Consider the following 20,091-nt stretch of genomic DNA (forward strand, 5'->3'; position numbering starts at 1 on the left):
CCTGTAAATAGCAACAGCCCACCAGCGACCCCTGCCACCTTCCCAAAAACTACCTTCTTTCAGAAGCAGGTGACAAGTAAATCAGTCTCATCTACTTCTCTATGTAAGTAGAAAGAAGTTCCGTCATGGCATCTAGATTATTTAAGAAATGCACTACCAAATTAGAATTACAAAAAGAAAAAAAAGTTTACCTGAAACAAGAATAAGTAAAATAACCTGGGATACCTATATTTTTCAAGTAGGAAATTGAAGTTTCTATTAAATTTTAATACCTACTCCAAGAAGTGCTTCACTCAACAGCAAGCTCTGCACGAAATAATCTGTAGCACACGCCATAATGAGTACCTGCCAAGGCTGATCTTAATCTCTTCCTGCACTGCAGAGACATGCTGCCCCAGGGACCCACATCTGGAGCTCACCTTCCTCTTGGGGGCAATCCGTTTTTCTTATCTTGGTGAAAAGTGGCATCTGCTCAAGATTCTCAAACATGCCACATTGGGTTGAGATTTAGATTCTAGCTTCGAAAATAATTCCAGGCTTTGTAGTTCCCTCAGTACAGCAGGTCAGCACGGCTCATGCTGCCAGGGACAAGGAGCCATCAGATGGCAGAGCCCACAGACAGGATCTTCCACTATGACTCTAAACAAGCCAGGCGTGGATTCAGCCCAGACTGAAACCCACGGGGACCAGCCTCCATTTTCTGTTGCATCTCAGGTCTTCCACCTAAACCCAGGCTCCTGGGTCCTGGTGAGAATTATCATTCTCTGTGCCTGGTAACATTCCCACTGGGGAGGGGGAGGTGGGGGTTGCACTAGAAAGAAAACCCTCCTAGCCAGGACCTATCAGTTTACTATAGAGAGTCCTCACACCACACTCAGACCAACTGTTCTGAAAATTTGGCTTTTATCTTTTCTACTTCAGTTTTCCTGTCTGTAAAAAACATGACAGATTTTAACCCTCCAAAAGCCAAACCTTTATTAAGGTTTTTAAGATCCTCCCACAGGAAACAAGAGAATGACGGTTTACACTTGTGATTGGAAGAACAGGGATTGTCTGAGCAAGTTCAGTCAGTCTTGGCTTTGGTTAGCTCTGCCGTTGTTTATTACAACACTCACTCTGACTTCTTTCCTTCTTTCCATCCGATGAGTTCTGGGCTTCTTGCTCCAAATACATACACATGCTCCCAGTATATAAAACACAAATGGAGCTAGCTTCTTTCCAAAGCAATGGCATTTCAAGAAATAAATATAAATGTATTCTTCTGGGATTGTTACTGTAAGTGCTGCCAAAACTCATCTTTGGTATGTATGTTTGGAATATGTGTGCTATTGGCTGTAAATTGTCTTTTATTATTCCATGGCACCTTGTCCAGGGACACACTATAAAACAAGATGTAGCATCTTCATGTGCTAGCCTGATAAAATTTATATGAAGTATAATAGAAAACAGAAGTTGTTCTGAGCTGTTTTCAAGTTCAATAAATAACTGTAATACTCGGATAAAGATGTTCTTTATTAGGTCACATGGGCCCTAATATATAAGTTATAAGTTACCGATTTAGGGTGGCTTTTGCAATTACAAGTTTCCAGTTGGATTGTTAATCATTGTGAACAGAAATATTTCTAAACCCTCCTGTGTACCTCCTGCTCATTGTCTGGTTGTCTGGAGGGCTTTTGATTCTGATTCAGTGCAGGCAAGTGACAAGGGGGTGGGTGGTCCCCACTCAGGCCCCTTTCAGGCCTATTGTGATGACAAGAATCCATTTCCAGTAGCCAATGTTTCATCCAAAGACCATCCTTCATGGAAAAGTTTGCTATGGAGATGCTTTGGGGGAATGAGAGACTATAACCCATCCCAGCCCCAGCCCCAAGGAGTGCGGCTGCGAAAGTGGAGATTGAATTACATTTTCAAGTAAGGACTCACCCTGTACCTTGCCGTGTTCTGTCTCTCTCTCTCTCTCTCTCTCTCTGATTTTTACTAGGAAATCTTTATGAGGGCCAAGTTGGGAGGGTATCACAGAGATAGATGCACAGGCTTTGAGCTCCTGGACAGTTTTTAAAATTAACGAAGCTTGGACGTTAAATATATACTTCCAATACAAATCACCTATTTCACCAAGATTACTAGTCAAAGTTATCCCTGTTGCAGTGCCCTTTTCCACTGAAAAAGAAAGTTGTTTAACCACCTCCCTACGCTTGGCACATATTTTTCTTTATCCCTATTACATACCCACACACTCTTCATCCACACATTCAATGGTGAGACCTACTGTACCCCCTCAGATCTTACCTGGAACCGTGTTATTAGTACTCCATAGAAAACTACAGCTCTACTTCCGCAATGCCATCACTTTATAAAGCACTTCCTGAGAGTTTCAAATTCCTACTACTTTTTGGACCACTTTCCTCCATCTTCATCAGAGAGGCTTTGTGGTAACTGAAATTTCATTTGCCAGCCACAGAGATGGGTGTGTGTGTGCAGCGTGTGCATGCACACGCGCTGGGCTGTTGAGCCTAAGTGCTAGGAGCTCCCTCGGTACAACCCTCGGGTTGAATTTATCCTGTGGTGGGGAACTGGAGTGATTCTGAGGGTAGTTTCCCACCACATTTACAAAAACTTGCCATATTCACCAGATCTAAAATCTCACATTTTATCCCTAGACAAGTCAGATTTCCCCCTGTTCTCTGTGTTTGTTTCTAGTCCGCCCTCCCCGCCCCCCCACCCCACAATGTTTTGATTTAAGATTGGAAAATAAATGACTAGCTGTAATGTTGACATACATTAGGTTCTTACATGGCTCATTTTTTATCAGACTAGGGGGAATACCTGTGGGAGTAGTTGCTGTAGAAACCCGGACAGTGGAACTGAGTATCCCAGCTGATCCTGCAAACCTGGATTCTGAAGCCAAGGTGGGTCACCTTGAGTACTGTGTACACCTGTGTTTGCCTGGAGAGGTGTTTCCCTTCTGCAGAGCTTGTGGATATATTGTGAGCATTGCAAACCACCAATTTTAGAGGGAAGGGCAGTCAGCAGTCTTGAATGATTTCAGACCATCGTGTACTGAACTTTTAAGGTGACTCTAAAGGTGCTACAAGATAAATTCTGCCTGAAAAATTAAATAGGCCTTTACCATTGTCTTGTTGATGTTAGAAAACAGTCTACTTTTATTGGGGACATGGTCTTACAGAAAGGCAGCGGAAACAATGTTGAGGCGGGCCTCTTTGGCCCCAGATTTTCCAAACACACACACACACACACACACTCACACACACTCACACACCCCCCCCACCCCCCCACTACTAGAATTAATAATGGAGTCCGCCAAATTGTGAACACCACAACCCACCTCTTTATAAAAGGATGGATAACATTTTCACATCATGATAAGATCCAGAAAATGAGGAATGAGGGAGATCAGGGAGGAGGTTATTCAGCAGGGTCCCATCAAGTTATCCTGTGGTTAATCAGGGTCTGCTGGTTAACCACAGGATAGGAAAAGCCACACCAAGCACGGAGGTGAGAAGGCCGGGAGCCTGTGTAGAGTTGGCCACTTTGAGGAGTAGCGGAGTTGAATGTAAAGTTGCCCTAGGGAACAGGATCCTGAGAATGTATTCTTCCATTAGACGCAGTGAGGTTTCCCTCTTTTGACTGAAGAGAGGTGGTGTAAGCAGGACCCAAAGAGAGGGATGTGTAACAAAGTCAAAGATCCAGGATCTTTTTCCTACTTTAGAGAACACCTGGATGAACAACAGTTTTTGTTTAGTTTGATTTTGAATTTTTAATCAGTCGAACCTTATTCACCTTGGAGAGATTCCCCTTCAAATGGTATTGTTAATTATGTCTTCCTCTTTTATTTTCCCCAATAGATAATCCAGCAAGCTGGCCAGGTTTGGTTCCCAGACTCTGCATTTAAGACCTATCAGGGCATCAAGGACTTCAACCGTGAAGGGCTGCCCCTGATGGTCTTTGCTAACTGGAGAGGCTTCTCTGGTGGGATGAAAGGTGATTGGCCTGCCTCTGGGCTGCAGGGGCATGACTGATTCCCCTGAACCCTGCAGCAGGGTGGGGGGCGTTGTGTTGGGTGGAGCCTCTGGGTGTCCTGGAAGCTCACTGACCTAGCCTTTCGGGGGATTATGCACCTTCTGGGATATCTTCTCAGTGGCAACTTGAATGGGAAAATTCAATATGTTTTACAATTCCATACAACGTAGAACAGTCTGCTAGTGTTATCTACGTACGTAGACCGCTGTTATGGATTAGCTTTCACAGGTGAATAATGGTCCTGGAGAAATATGATTGTACTAGTCTCTGTCCCTCTTTTCTGGGCATACTTTTTGTTCTGTTACTCTTCAACACTCTACAATGACCAAGACAGATACTGAAATTAGCCTTTACCAGGAGAAAACAAACAAAGTCCATACCAGAGGCTGTTCTTTGTGGTAATTTGTGATATGCTTTATTATTATCCAAAAACAGCTCTGGGCCTGTGACTCTGGAATGTTAGACCTTCATTACAAAGACTGCTCTGCACTGTGGGAATTGCTTAGTGATTAGGCAGCCAGGGTCCCCATTTGCTGAGAATCCTGTGTGTAGAACCACTGTGGACAGCTCGGGGAGCACCACCAGAAACACACCCTGCCTCTTTGAATAGTGAAGCTCTTTCTCTACAGTGGCCAGAGATTTGTGGCCATGCTGAGGGCAGAACTACATGGCAGGAGAGGATGAGAATGCTGATGAGCATCACAGAACTGAGGGTTCTGAAGTGGAGTCGAGTGGGCCAGGGTAATGGAGGGAGGCAGGGAGGGGTTGGTACTGCTGGCGTCAGCAGAGTGACCGGAAAAGTGTGAAAGCATGAACTCTCAGCAGGGCACCCAGAAATACGTTGGGGCAGGAGCGTCTCTGCTCTGAGGGAGGACGCTGGGGAAGAACCCTTTTATAGATCATCAGCTGTGTCTGGAGAGAGATTAATTAGAGCCTTATGCCAACAATTTTCCCTTACCTGGCTCGGAAAAGCCCTGGATGGCCAGGACTTCCTGGCAAAATGTAGAAGACTAGAGTGGTTTTTTTGTTATTCTAGTTGAAAAGTTCCCCTTTGCCCATATTTGCTGAACTACCACATTTTATGCTTTTCTTAGGGGAGACTTAGACAATAAATGCGAATCAATGTTTGTATACCTTCATAGACTGTCAGGGTAAGATGTTTTTTGACCAAGATAATAAAGCAGTGGTAATACCATGAAATATTGAGAGTACAGGTTGAACAAGTCAATCCTACCCTTTTTTTTTTGAGTTCCTATGTGCAAGAAACTATGCTAGCTATGGCAGACAAAACAAAAATAAGGCAGAAACAGACATAACCTCAAGGAATCGAGAAAAACATCTTGGGAAGAATGATAAAGCCATAATGTATAAAGTATAAGCAAAATACCACAGTGTTCAAAAGAGGATGACGCTATATTAAATTTGGGGAGAGGGAGCCTGAAACCCTTTTCATTTGTATATGTGAGTTTCATTTAGTATAAGATTTCACTCGATCCCAAACTTCTTGGCTATAAGATTTACATTAACATTTAAGAGAGAATGCAGTGCTGTTAGTTCTTAGTTACATCTGTTCTGGAGGGCCACTGCAGATTCACTCTACCTGACATTACTTAGAAATAAGTCAGCCTGACCATTTTGTCTAACAACTTCAGAGTTCAAAAGTTTGCCATGTGCCTCTTGTAGGAAAAGCTTCAATTCCACTGCATATTTTGGCTCAGACCTAGATTGGCTGGTAGCCCTGTAACAGTAAGAATGACGACAATTAAGATTCATTAAACTCTTTCCACTGGAAACTATGGCTAACCATTTTGCATGCATTGTCTTACATAATCATCACAACAAGCACCTCTGAGGGGTAGGTTATATTATTATCTGCAATTTACATAAATTGCAACTTAGGTTAAGTAAATTTGCTAAGATCGTTTAGCTAGAAATGACAGGTTTGGGAAAGGAACACAGATCTGTCTGACTTCCTGCAGCACAGTTGGCTGATTTTTAGAATCTTGACCAGACCCAGTCTACTAGAATATTCCTAGAATAGAGGAGCTAGGTTCCTGAGAAGTTATTATTCACCTACCGCCCCTCTACTTTGGAGTTGTCCTTGGTTATTGTGACAAGAGCTCAGACATGAGTTATGGTTCTTTACTGTAGTAAAACATACATAACAATATTTATCATTTTAACAGTTTCTAAGTGTACAATCGGCAGCATTAAATACATTCACAATGTTACATAACCATCACCACCAGATACGCATTTACCCAACTTTTTCATCATCCCCAACATAAAATCTATGCTCATTAAACAATAACCCCTCTTGTTTTTCCTTCCCTCGGTCTTTGGTCAAAAATGAGTTATTGGCCTGATACACACCAGGGCCGGCTCTGTTCTCTGAATTTTGGTGCTGCTGCATCTGTTTACACATCACTTAAAACAAAAAAGCTTTGGGGAAGGTAGAGATCCGTGTGGAAGGAGGAGGTGGAAGGAAGTATATCGCCTTTCATATTTACATACAGGTCAGGATGTTTTCTGCATATTATCTCATGTAACGGGACCTAAGCTGAGAGTCGTTCCTTATCCCTTGGGGAGATGTTTGCAGTTTGGTTTCAGTACTGGCTGGGGATTGTGCAGGGAGGGAAAATAAACAATTATGCCATCCCCCAGTGCACACAAACACACAGCCAGGAGCCGACTGCACTGTGGGTAAAATGGCTCCAAAATTGTGTGTAATGAGTAGGAAAAGATTAGAGACAGCTCTTGCTATGCTGAAAATTGACATTAGTGGAGAGGGAAAAAAAAACTCTTTACTAGTCGGCCTAGGAGGTCTAATTCGAGCAGTAAAAATATAAATAAATAAATACAAGCATGTCAAGATGGTATTGGTGCTTTTTTTCCAATGAGTTCTATCTGGCCGGAAGGCTATTCAGCATAATGCAAAATTAAATTATAAAAACTGGCTGAATATTTAGATGGAGGAGCCATTTGGAAGCAGTTTATTTAGACGAACCGGCAATGACCCACAACAGGGAGACATCAAGCGTGAAATTTACTAGAAATTAGCACCAGGGTCCCAGCCTCAGCATGAATAGCTTGATAGGATGCAAATCCCAGTGATATTAAGCCGCCTCACTGCTGGTGCTACAGGGTCACTCTCAGTTGGCTTTTCATGTTATACTTATTATTTTTTCCTGGGACAGGTTATAAATAACAATAAAAAAACATTTATTGAAAACTTTAACTGGAATGAGAGTCTATTTTAAAGTCTCTGATTACTTGGATGTTGAAATACAGTGTCAGCCAGGCATAATGAACTCATGAGAGACATTATGTGTGTGCAGTTTGTATATGCCTAGTGTTTACCTCCAGCTTCTAACAGCATCTCTTTCCAAGTCAATACAATCTGTTCCAGTTTTGAAAGTGTAGGGCACTGTGGAAATACCCTACCACCCTGCTCCCTTGTTTGGTACATGTGGTGGCCACGGTTTATCCATGTTGTGTAACAGTGAAGGCCCGAGGCAGGGTTGGTGTCTGGATGCTAAGAACATCACTGGAAAGACTGCATGATCACCATTCAAGAAGATATTCTTTGCTCAGAGTGCTTAAGCTCCCACCTCTCCAATGAAGAACCTGTCAGTTTTTTTTTATATTCCCAGTTGCATTTCTTAAGGCTCGAGAATTGACAGTCAGCATATGTATAGCTTTGAAATTCCCTAGACTGATGTCTAGCCTAAACCCTTGGGAATAGCCCCTCCCCTGCTATTGTTGGCTGTGATTTTCTCTGTCTCTTAAATATGGATTTCAGACAAGTGCGTGTCAGATGGTTGCCAAGTGCTTCAACCTGCCCTTCAAAATGTGTGGTCTGGGGCAGGTGGGATTCAATATGAGCCCGTTGTTTATAGAGTTTGTCTGTTTGTGTGTTTGTTTATGTTTCAATAGCCTTTGTTGCTTTTTTGGTGTTTTGATGGTTGAATTGTGTTCCAGGCTACGTGGAGGTGTTGTTTTCATTCCCCAGTTGTTAACTTGATGCCCCTTTTCTGCTCAGTCTTGGGGCCTGAAGATAATTGTTTGGCCGTCATGTGTAAGCTGGTAGTACCATTAGTACAATTTCTGATATTTCTGATCATACAAAGAATCCAGGCAAAATTCAGAAATACTGAATCATTTTCAAGTCTCTTTTGGTTTCTGTTTCACTCAGCCATTGAATCAGATGCTAGGAAGCAGGTTGCCTCAGCCTCATGCCCCTTCTGTGCAGTAAGGACGATAAGTTAAGAACGAGGTAGCAGGAGGTGGACTTTAGATCCCAGAAGATCTGGGTTCGAGTCTTAGCTTTGCCACTTCCTTATTTAAGCCTGAGGTTACTCACCTGTAACTTGGATATGAGAACAAGATGATTTTCTGACGACTAAATAATTTGTGTGTGTGTGTGTGTGTGTGTGTGTGTGTATGTAATCATGCTTGCTGATACTCAGTAAATTAGCCATGATGATGAAAAAGAGGGACCAAAGTCCATTTCACACACACTCAGCTTCATCCCAAACTATTTGCATATACTAGAAATCAACGTTTTAAAGTTAATTAAATGGAAGTACATTCTAAATGAAGTCACCCCCCTTTCTGTTGGAGGACCCGGGTCTATTACAGAGAGTACAGAGATAGATTTTGATGTAGATGTATCTTTTAACCAACAAGTGAATGAAGAGGCTGGAAAGTTTCCCCTCATTTACCTCTAATTTGCCTTTTCCTTTTTTACATAGGATGCCCTTTTGGTTGCCGTTTGTCTGGTGTTTTACTCCTTCATCTGCGCTTTCCATTTCTTCTCTGTGCCTGACACCACTGAGGGTCACTCCTTTCCGTTACTTGTTCTGAGACTGTAGTCCTGGCAGCGCTGAAAAATACACTGCTAATTACACAATTATTTTATTATGTATCACTGGTTGAAATATCCACTAAAGAATTAATTTAGTTAAAATAATTTGAACTGAGCAATTATTTTCATAACCACAGAATTAGCGTAAAGCGCTTAAAGTCCTTTATTCCCTGCTCTTCATACAGCAGTTGTGTAATTAGCAGTAAATTTTTTTGGTCTTTGCTTTCCTCCCAGAGGAATAAATGTCTTTCCTCTGATCATACATACAGTATATATGATCCTACACATTCCTCATAGAGTAGGGAGTTTTTTCTTGGGCAGCGGCTGGATTTTGGGAATTTCTGAAGTCTTCACAGACTTGCAATGGACGGTGCTCACTAACGGTTTCCAAAGAGAGCCATTTTTACTTTGGAGAAGGTGGCAGTTTAATTTGCCAGTTGCTTCAATGAAAGCAATTTCTATTTGGTTTTTGCTCTTAACTTCCTGGAAAATGCTTCTTTGCTTTGGAGTTCCAGAATTGATTTATTCCAAATTGAGATCCTCTCCTTGATAGGAAAGTTTGAACCCTGTTGAACCTGTTATTTGGTGTTTAAAAAGGACCCATTGAAGTACTCATTAAACATCTGGAATCATAAACCTCAAGCTTTAGCAATGTTTAGACTTCGGTGAGCTAGGAAAAGGGAAGAAGTTCATAAATTATTGGGAAATAAATAACTGATCCTACTTTCCAAGGACTCGCTTTATTTATGTACCAGGTATCCTTTTTCTTCAAGCTGCTCCTGGCCTTGGGGGATATTACAATGTGTACTCTTTAGCAAAGTAAAGAGGTAGCTCCTCTTTTTATGTGTCTGTGAGACATTTCCAATAAATACATATGCATTTAAATGTTTTCTCTCCCTGAAACCCTGATAAAAATGAAACCTGTAAAGAATTAGTTTTCCTTTCTCACTGTGTGCTTTCCAAAGTGTGTATGTGCTCATTCATTCAACAGACACTTACTGAGCACTGACTATGTTCCAGGCACTGGACGGGACACTGGGGATACAAAGATGAAAGATGCAGTTTTTGAAGGATCCTTTCCCATTAGCTGCACATATAAGGGTTTATCATATGCTAAGTATCATGAGAAGAATTGAAGAGAGCTTGAATAGTGCTTCCTTCAGAAGAGTTAATGTAGTGAGAGAGATCACATATTGACATGAAAAATACTCAACCTTTGTAGAGCAACTGTGAATTAATGTGGTGAGACCTGAACACAGAAATTCAGGGAGCATATAAAATGGATATGCCATCCATGGGGTCTGCACCCTGAATCTTGTGAAAGATCATGCACTTCTCCGTGCTTTCAAAGATCCCCTGGCGTCTTGAATACAGGTGTAGCTACCAATCCCTTTAGTCTTCAGGGTGGCCAAAGAGGACCTGAGGTGGCTGAACCCTCAGACCTGTCACCTCTGGCCACCTCGTGGAGACACAAGGTATCATATAAATATTATTCTCTGTGTGTGCGATGATGTGAACAGTGTTTGGAAGTGCTGTTTCTTGATTTCTAGTTTGTCTCATTCTCCATAGATATGTACGACCAAGTGCTGAAATTTGGTGCTTACATCGTCGATGGCTTACGGGAGTGCTCTCAGCCTGTGATGATTTACATTCCTCCCCAGGCTGAGCTTCGGGGAGGCTCCTGGGTCGTGATTGACCCCACCATCAACCCCCGGCACATGGAGTTGTACGCTGACCGAGAAAGCAGGTAGCACTCCTTCCTCATTTCCATTCACTGCTTCTGGGGATCCCCTAGCTATTGGTTTCCTCCTGGAGATCATTATAACTGGGAGAACTTAATTTGCATCGGTCCCTTCCCAGAGGACGCCAAGGTCAGAAAAATGGACTTTCCAAATAGTGTAAGTTGGCATGGGAAGGAAACCAGGCTGGAGTCAGGCTTTCTCAGTATGATCCCCCACCCCAGATTCTTTTACCATGAAGTCTTCTATTCCAGGTACCCCAAACTCAGAGTGATTCTCTTTTCCTTTTTACTTTTCACTCTTTCTCTCAGGTATGTGGCAGAGGGAGCTTAAAGCAAGTTGGAGTGGAAGGACAGAATTGTTAGTGTGTAGCTCCAGAGCCTAATCCAGCTCTGCTGCTGACTAGTGAGGACCTGGAAGTAGCCCTTACTCTCCCCGGCTGCTCCTCCTTGTCTGTAGAACAAGCTGGATGGTCTTTGAGGTCCACTGCAGCACCCACATTCTGTGATTCCAGACCAGAGCTTCTCCCTCAGAGTCAGTGTCTCCCTCTGACATTCCAAGAGACATGGTAAACAGAGTGTTTGCAGCACACAAAGAACTTCAAGAGAAAACCCCAGGTTTTCACTGAAAGGTGATAGCTGAAAATGCTAAAGTAAAAGAGATCCAATCCAGCTTCCTTTCATAATCTGTTCTCAGCTCTTTCCAAAGTAGGTAAATTTCACATCGTATTTCCTTGACATCTTTCATGCCAATTCCTGTATCCAATCATTTTATTACAACACCTGTGTTTCTCTTTTCCCAGAAATGTCAGCCTCCTGCTTCAAAAGCTGCTTAGGAGAGTCAAGCAGTTTTACTGTCAAATCATTAGGCTTGCATTCAGTGCTTAGGAATTTATTGTTTTTAAGTTCTAACCTAGCCCCTGATCTGATACTAGATCAAAAATGACTTCTCTGCAGATTTTGGAATGAGAGTATGGTTGTAAGTCTACTTCTGTCACTTGTTAGACTTATCCAAGTCTCTTAACTTGCCGTCCCTTAGTTTCCTTATCTGTGAGGTAGAGATAACCGTGCCTGACTTCGTAGTGGATGTGGACTGGGCACAGGATTGCTGTGAAAAGTTTTATCTCAGCACTTAAAACAATGCCATACACACAGTCGGTGTTAGCTGTATTTTTTTCTTTTTAATGTAAATGTTTAGAGAAAAGAAAGGTGTTTAGGGTAGGTTCCTGGTAATAGAATATCATTAGTATGCACTAGAAGGAACATGAGACCTTTCACTTTGTCATTTCCATAGCAGTAGGCAGACACATGAAGCGGGTCAAGCAGTAGAATGGCCTCATGTGTCTGAGTGCTCCCAGCAGACTGACAGCTGTGTGTAGGATGGATCAGCAGCGGCCCCTCATTGCATGGCCTAAGTGCCGGAGGCTATTCCCCTGCCATGGGGAAAATGATGTGACTGCTGTTACCCTTATCAGCTGTAGGTGGTGGAATCTGTATCCTTCTCCCTTTGAGATGGATGTAGACTAGTGTGGTGATGAGAATTATTTTAATTGCCTTTTGCCAAGCCTTTCTCATACCTCACTTAGATACTTCTCCGGTGCCTGCACCCCTCCCTGGAATTACCTCTGTACCATGGGTGGGCAAAACCATAATGAAACTATTTCGTGGTCCACAAATTGTAACTGGCCTCATTCTGTTGTCTCCTTCCTTTAAAGTGCCTCTGTTTCTGTTTTGTTATGTTTTCTTTTCTTGCTGTTCAATCCAGGGCCTCAGTTCTGGAGCCAGAAGGGACAGTAGAAATCAAATTCCGAAGAAAGGATCTGGTGAAAACCATGCGACGGGTGGACCCAGTCTACATCCACTTGGCTGAGCGATTGGGTATGTCTGCTTGTCCTCCTGGCAAATCAATGAGCCATTCAACTGATTTGTAATGAGTGCATTCTAGGCCAGGGGAAGAGGCACTGAAGCATTTGATCAAATTCATGATAATCTTTATTTACTGTCCTCTATATGGTAAGAACCCTGGTAGAATGAAATAGTGTGTGTAATAGGAGGGAAAGTGGGCCCTAAAAAAAGCAAAAGTCACCCGATTTTTCTTCTGATAATTTTTTATAATTCAAACAGTCTGTCTTTCTAGGCTTATGTATCCCTGCAAAGAATGATTAGCTAGGAGTTGCTGTTGGGGCCAGGCTAATCAGAGAATATGCCAGACTTAAATGTCCTATTTCTGCTTGTCTCTTTGGACAAAACCTGCCTCATTTCTGAGGGATGCAAGTGTCAGTGTCTTGGGAGAGGAAAGCTGGAAACCTACTCAGGCAGTGTTCTGGGCCATCCTGAGCTAAAGAAATGGAAATAAAGATTGTGTACTGTTGCTTCCAGAGGCTGTGGCATCGGCAGCCCCGAGATCGTCCAGCCAGGGCTCTGCTGCTCATTTGTTTTGGGGGCTTTTGGGAATCGCTTGCAATTTGAACACAGGACCAAACTGTGGGGACCTGTGTTGACTCCAAAGTCTGAATGAGTTTCAGATTCTTTTAAAACACCAATTTTCTGCTCAGATATCCCATTGAGCCCCTTGCTGTGTTTGTACGGATAATTGCTTGAGCTTCTTTTGTTTATTGGTTTGTTTTGTCTTCGGAGAAGCAGAGATTGTCTTTAAAAGGTAGTGAAATGCAGTGGATGGAAGGTGTAAAAAAGAGAGATAGCTAGCTCATCTGTGTTCTAAATAGTAATTTAATTAATGAAGAGCCATTTGTGGACTCTGTATCCTCACCATCTACAGGCACAGAAACTTCTGGTTGCTGCCACTCTGGAGCTTGTATCTCCTGGCCACACACAGGGACTCAGGTTACAGTAAAACCCTGTTTCTGTCCCATTGTTTGCCATCAGGCACAACCACCAACAAGTTGAACCCACCGCAGCCTGATTCTTTTATGGGAAATGCACACACACAACAAGAAATTGGCAAAGTTGTTTCTACAATCTATTGCCACCCAGAGTTGTTGAGGTTTTTTTTTCTTTCTTCTCCAAACAGGATAATTAGTTCTGACCAACCCATATACTTTAATTAAAGTAACTGCAGCTCAAGAGCAAGTTCCTCACAACTGTACACAGAGAAAGCTCTAAAAGCTTCAGCCACTGATAAGCATCTCACTTAGATGGCTCATAATTGCTCCCAGCATCCAGCGATCGTTGTTGCTGTTTTTACCACTAATTCTGTACAAAGGCAGCAATGCCACAATTGCAGGACACAGCAAATTGCATAATTTTCTCTTTTTTCACCCCCATTTTTGCTGGTTTTCTTTCTGGCCAATTTAAAATTTGTCAAAGTCGGTCTTCTTCTGGATCACTGCCCTTTGATATTCCGTGCACTCCATTTGCCACAAACAAGCCGCAGGGCCGCAGTTCATGCTGACTCCAGCAGAAGCAGAGAGAGCCCCATTTATCTTACACTGCCTGCTGAATTCCTGCTCATTAACTGGGGGTTCACTGCCTCTTTTTAACCCCCCAATGGCTGTTATCATCCCTTCAGAGTAACGGGGTGGTAGGAAGAGGGATCCTCTCCCACATCTGTTTGCAGAGCGACTGATGGTGAGGGGCGCGGGGTGGAACTTCTTCCTCGTGAAGGAGAGTGATGGTGCTCCCACCCTCGCCCAGCACCTTTAACTTCTGAAACATAGGATGGGGAGAGGGAGGAGATTCCCAAGTGATGGCCGTTTAATCATTTGTTACAAATCATCTCATTATCAATTTGCTGTCCACACTGAAGAAAACCATATTTATTTAACCTTGACCAAAATGGCACTGAAGAAAGAATCCTTAGTCTGCTAAATGTGAAGCAGGCTCTGGCCCAAGGCAGCCTGGGAACACGAGCAGTGGGTTGTGGAATAAAAACAACTGGGTACAAGGCTTGGTTGTGTGGCCCGCAGGTAAATTGTTTTCCTTCTCAGAGCATTGGTTTCTTCATCTAGAAAGTGGGGATAACAGCCCCCACATAGCTACTGTGAGGATCAGATGAGCGTGTGTTAGCTTTCAGTCTGCAGAGCATTTTCAAGCATGGGGATTGGCGTTCTTTCCTTTCCATCTTAATGGCCATGTCTGCGACTCTCTGTGGCTCAGGTCTACTTTTGGAGCCAGTTTTGTAGGAAAGGAGTTAAGGCAGACAGAAGTGGTCTTGTCTCCGGGCGTTTGCTGTCTCTCAGGGAGACCGCGCACCCCGAGCGCGTTTGCGGTGCAGCAGATCAGCGGGACGTGACGCGGCTGTGATCCTCGGAGGGGCAGGTCGGCCTTCGGCCCCTTTCTCAAGGCCCAGAACCAAGTCTGCCAAAATGTTTTCTCACAAAGTGGACAAAAATGGACTCATATTCCAGATTGGGAGACTGAGGCAAAAAGAAGAGTTAAACAAGCCATTTAAGATAGAAAATAAATGTATGATGGAGCCCAGAGTAAAATTCTGGTTCCATACATTCTACTTTTCTCCGGATTTCCTCAGATTTTACCTCAGCTGAATACTGAGCCTGACCAAAATTAAACAAGAATTCTTTCCCTTTGAGATCTACAGCCAGGCCCACTGAGAAAAGTCAGATTTGGGGGAAAGCCTGTGGGGTGGGCATTATCTTGTGTTCCCGGTCCCTTCTCCATCCGTCCTCTTCACAGGGTGCGGGGAGGACTGTGGCCTTGTCCCTTAGACAACCCAGCGCACAGCCGACGGGCCAGGTTCAAAACACAGAAAGTGGCCTGTCACCGTTTGACATGCTTAGTTCAGGGAGGGAGGTGGTGAATGACTAGTTCGCAGTCCCGTGACTGTGACAGCAAGTATGAGAACAGGCCAGGCATTCGTTCCTGACAGAGGCGAAGGGAAAAATCACCCCAGAAAGAAATGGAATGGAAGCCCACATGTCAGAGTCTTTCATTGCTGGACCAGTTCTGCCCCTGGAGTCTCAGCACTGGTGCTTGGTTAGAGCCTGTGTGGGGAGGATTAACATCCTACCATTCTGGTCGCCGTAGGAAACTGAAGTTTTCCTCTGGAAACAGGCCCTGAGCCCGACGAGGGCGTCTTTGTGTCTCTCTGACGTCCTACCTCCTCACAGAGACAGGAGCAGGGAGGGTGGCTGTGGAGCGAAACGGCCCTCCTGGCCTGGCCTCCTGAGTGCCGTGACCCGAGGTCCCTTCCTGGATCCTCGCCCTCCTCTCACATTCAGAAGGAAATGACAAATCAATTTAGACAGAGAGAGACTGTCCGGCTCAAGTGTGAAGCTGTTGTTAGTTCTCCACTGTCCGTCCCCCTCAGTACAAAGAGCACCCAGGCAAAGGAGCCTGTCAGTGGAACTTGATCCTGTTCCAGACCCACGTCTCAGTCGTGGCCCCGTTCCCAGACAGCTGGGCAGCCTGCCACCCTGGCTGTGCCCGCACGAGGTGTGCCCGAGGAGTGCCGGCCTGACAGCAGGCAGAGGCAGCCCCGGCTGAGCCCGGCACCCACACACCTGCTCGAGGCACCCTGGGTGCCGATGGAGTGTCATGGCTGTGGGTGGGGATAAACCGTCTATAAAAGTCTTCAGGAGCGCCTTCCTCCCAGCCTTCCCTTTGGCAGCCAGGATGGCGGGGAAAGGACACTTCCTTGGGTTAAGGTGACACGGGCTAGATTGCTTTTCCAGCGGAGGTGGTCAAAGTCTCGGAGCTATGTGTATTTTTCTATCTCTTGTGTCCATCTTCAAGACGTTGTAAGCTGAAAAGAGCCAAAGTTGCTTGTTTGAGGCAGAAGGCAGCACCCTTACTGGAAAGTTGAGACTAGGAAAGGAAGTTCAAATACCCATGCTTGGGAAGTGGCCTCTGGCCCTGTCACCTGTTGTACATAGTGTCCTCACAGGAACCATGGCCACCTGACCATGGTGCTCTGGGCTAGGTAAGCCGATGACAAACAATGTAAGGTTTTCTGTTGCAAAGGTAGAAAGTACGGGATCGTGCCTCCCCCTTAAATGAGCAGCAGCGTACCACCTGCCTCGTTGCACTGATTCAGAGACTCTTTGGTCTCGTGGAATTTAGTGCAATAGTGACCACGTTTTCTGGAAGGAGAAGGGGCTGTTTTGGTTGGCTCCATTACTCTGACCGTGTTTATAAAAGCATCTGAGTTGACCCCTCCCTAGGAAGCAGTGATTCCCAGTTCTGTCAGTCCCACGGGACCCGGCAGGCATTTCGCTATGAACCTGCCTGAGACACCCTGTTCCCCACTTGGCCCCAGCTGCCCCAGGTCCCTGTTTCTGCACCTGCCCGACTCGGGGAGAGCGACGTAGGGAAAGAAAAGAGTAAAGACTTCAATCAGACTGCCACTAGAATTCAGAGAATTCTTTGCTGTCTCCTGACTCTTTCGCTTGGGGTGTTTGCATGGGGTACAGGGCACAGGGCTGCAGGGGAGTTACATATATATATATATGTAAAGTTATATATATATATAACTTTATTCCTATTTGGAAATCTCTGGGTTTACTGTAATGTTTTTTTAAAAATATGAACAGCAGAGCAGGAACACCACTGCAAGGAACCTTGGGGTTAAACATCTCTTGAGAAGCTTGCTGTTAAAATCAATATGCAAATGAAGTTGTATTTAGATAGGTATGGCCCCCTTTGAAGAAAAGCAGATACATGTAAATGGGATTTTTTTAAAAAAAAAAACTAGATACATTGGGAGAAATTATTCCCATTACAAAAGGATTATTTGCTTTACCAAAGGATTCACTGCAGGGTTCCTTCTAAATAGCTCCCTTAAGGCATTTAAAACAGGATCTGATTTACGCAGTTTTTCAAGAATGCTTTTGTGTAGGAAAGGCACACCTGTTATGGATACAGAAATAGTTTTGCAGAGGTTTTTTTTCACTGTATCTTACCATCTTTATGGAGAAATTTCTTTCAACATAGAAAATATGATTGCATAGATCTTTTAAACAGCTACTTACGTTTGTACTTCTGAATCTTAATAAGACTCCAGTCTTTTTTATGCTGATTTTTCACTCTCAAGGTTGTGTATTCTCCTACATCTGAGATACTCTGGAGCTTAGTAGGGAGGGTGGTCCAGTTCTTGTCTTAGCTCTGTAAGTATTTAACCAATCAAAGCATATTGCTTTCTTCAGAGAAGGAAGAAGGACCCATAAAAGTTAAAATTGGGTTTTAATTTACATAGGCTTCTTAGCCTTTTTTTAAAACTATTTTTTAAAAAAGTTTTAAAACACTTTAATATCACAGTCTTTTACAAAACTTTTCTTGTTTGCCAGATTCGTATTGTTGTTACATAAATGAGAAACTGATCTCAGAAAAGGAAGGAGATTTCTACAAGGTTATCTAGTGCCTTTGGCTGAGCAGAGAATTTTTTAGCCTATGCCTGATTTTTAGTCTGAGCTTTGTAGGTCTCAGCCTCCTCCTCCTCCACCACAGGACGTGGCCGGCTGGCCCCCAGCCTGCCCTTCCTCAGTGGCGTGGCTGGGTAAAAACACCTCCCGCTGTAGAAATCAGCTCTGTCCTCAGCAGTTCTTCCTCAGCTTTAACCCCACAGAGGACAGATTTGGCTTTTCATTATGTTGGCCCTGGGAACACCTGGCAGGCTGCTGCCCTGTGGACACTTGTGGGTCAGTTTAACTTGTTTCATTTAAGGGGCAGGGGCTCTGACGCCAGTCTACCTGGGCCCAATCTCAACCACATCCTGGCTTTGTGGCGTTAGGCAAGTTGCTTCACTTTTTGTGCTTCGGTTTCCTCATCTGTAAGGTAGCAGTTGACCTTTTAGGTTTCAGGATTAAATGAGATGAAAAGTACTTGAACACTCTGGCTTCTGTGGCTCAGTGAATTGAGTGCTGGCCTGCAAACCAAAGGATTGCTGGTTTGATTCCCAGTCAAGGCACATGCCTGGGTTGCAGGCTGGGGTCCCAAGTTGGGGACACGTGAGAAGCAAACACACATGGATGTTTCTCTCCCTCTCTTTCTCCTTCCCTTCCCCTCTCGCAAAAAATAAATAAAATCTTTTAAAAAAAGGAAAGAAAAATACTTAAACAATACTAGCACATACTAACATCTCAGTAATGCTAGTTAGCTCTTCCCATTGGATCAGACATCTATATTTAACTCTTTACATTAAAATTTTTATTGTCAAGTTAATTTTCAGGATTTCATGGGGTCTTTTTATTTTGGGAAGGAAGTTTGATGAGAGTAACCGACCTCTTCTCTCATCTCAGCCTTTTCCTAAACTGGGTCCCGGGAAAGAACGACTTTCCTCTCTGTCGCATAGTCTTAAACACACACACACCCTGACCTGCTTCCCTAAAAACCCTGAGGCCCTGCAATCTGGCCAGAAAAGAAAGAAAACCATTCCAAGATATTTAATTGTACAGGGAGCTTACAGGATTGATCGAGAGCTTAGCTTTTTACAATAGTCCAGTGAATAAGAGATGCTCCTGACAAACGATCAATGATGGGATAATCACTCTTTATCCCCCTCCTCATTCTTACCTTCTTTCTTTCGGCAGAACAGGGTTCAGAAGTCAAAAATCTTTATAGACGCCGCTTTTAAATTAAGCAGAAAATAGACATTGACATATTTGTTAATCTCCCCTAAATCATTACCAGGGCTGGCTGCTTCGCTGTACAGGGAGGGGGCCCTCGGTGCGCCACACAAGGTCTGGCTAGCTTAGGAGCAGCATTTTCTTTTAAGAAAACAAAATTTAGAAGAACTGTTCTTTCCCCTCTTAAAACAAAGCACACAAATCCTTGGCTTTCTCACTGCATTTTAAAAGACATGCATTTGCTACTTCTGTCTTTTCCTTGCTGTGATGTGTTTTTGAGGTGGGTCTTGAACTGGGATGAGAAGCGTGACTGAAGGAATCAAGGCAGGCAGCCTTGGGGGGGGGGGGATGCTCTGTGATCTTCTCATCTCGAGGGGAGGAGAACGGTACAGGTGTTTATTTTGTTACTCTTTCAAAGTGGCTTGATTAGGTGGACAAGACCTTTGTTAGGCCAGCAGCTAGTCCTCTCTGTCCTTCCAACTTGACGAAAAGCCAAGGCCTTGTTTCCGGAACTCTCTGCTCCTAAGCTCATAAGGCCTCCCTCTCTGCACTCAGAGCTGGGCTGGGCTGTTCTTTCTCTCACCCAAAGAACCAAACTCTCCAGCTGATCCCTCTTCTTGGCAACTGCTGGGATACCTGCTCGATCATCTTCAGTAGCATTTAACAGAACACAGGCTTCAGGGACACCCAGACCCTAGTGTAAATGCTGACTTTGCTGCTTATGTGCTGGGTGCCATTGGGTGAGTCACTCACATTTCAGAGCCTCGGTTTCCTCATCTGTAAAATCGACACCCTTCTTGTAAGGTTGGGTTGTTAAAAGGATTAGAAATAACATATGTGAAGCAACTTGGAAACCTCTGTCGTATTTAGGTGTTCAGCTTGGCAGCAGTGGAAACAGCAGACCA

The 20,091-nt window shown here is 43.9% G+C and overlaps 1 protein-coding gene across 7 annotated transcripts in view; it reads left to right on the forward strand.

The window, feature by feature from the left end:
* Window positions 1-20,091, forward strand: part of ACACA (acetyl-CoA carboxylase alpha) — a 278,851-nt gene that overhangs the window by 237,321 nt on the left and 21,439 nt on the right. For all 7 annotated transcript variants that reach the window (XM_053654887.1, XM_053654891.1, XM_053654894.1 and 4 more), the window contains 4 exons: window positions 2,813-2,909; window positions 3,867-4,002; window positions 10,478-10,655; window positions 12,412-12,524. In XM_053654887.1, coding sequence (XP_053510862.1) covers window positions 2,813-2,909; window positions 3,867-4,002; window positions 10,478-10,655; window positions 12,412-12,524 — 524 coding nt within the window. The remainder of the gene's footprint in view (window positions 1-2,812; window positions 2,910-3,866; window positions 4,003-10,477; window positions 10,656-12,411; window positions 12,525-20,091) is intronic.

The sequence above is a fragment of the Artibeus jamaicensis genome, unplaced genomic scaffold, assembly GCF_021234435.1.
Source record: "Artibeus jamaicensis isolate MK-2021 breed Jamaican fruit bat unplaced genomic scaffold, CSHL_Jam_final contig_1998, whole genome shotgun sequence".
Taxonomy (NCBI): domain Eukaryota; kingdom Metazoa; phylum Chordata; class Mammalia; order Chiroptera; family Phyllostomidae; genus Artibeus; species Artibeus jamaicensis.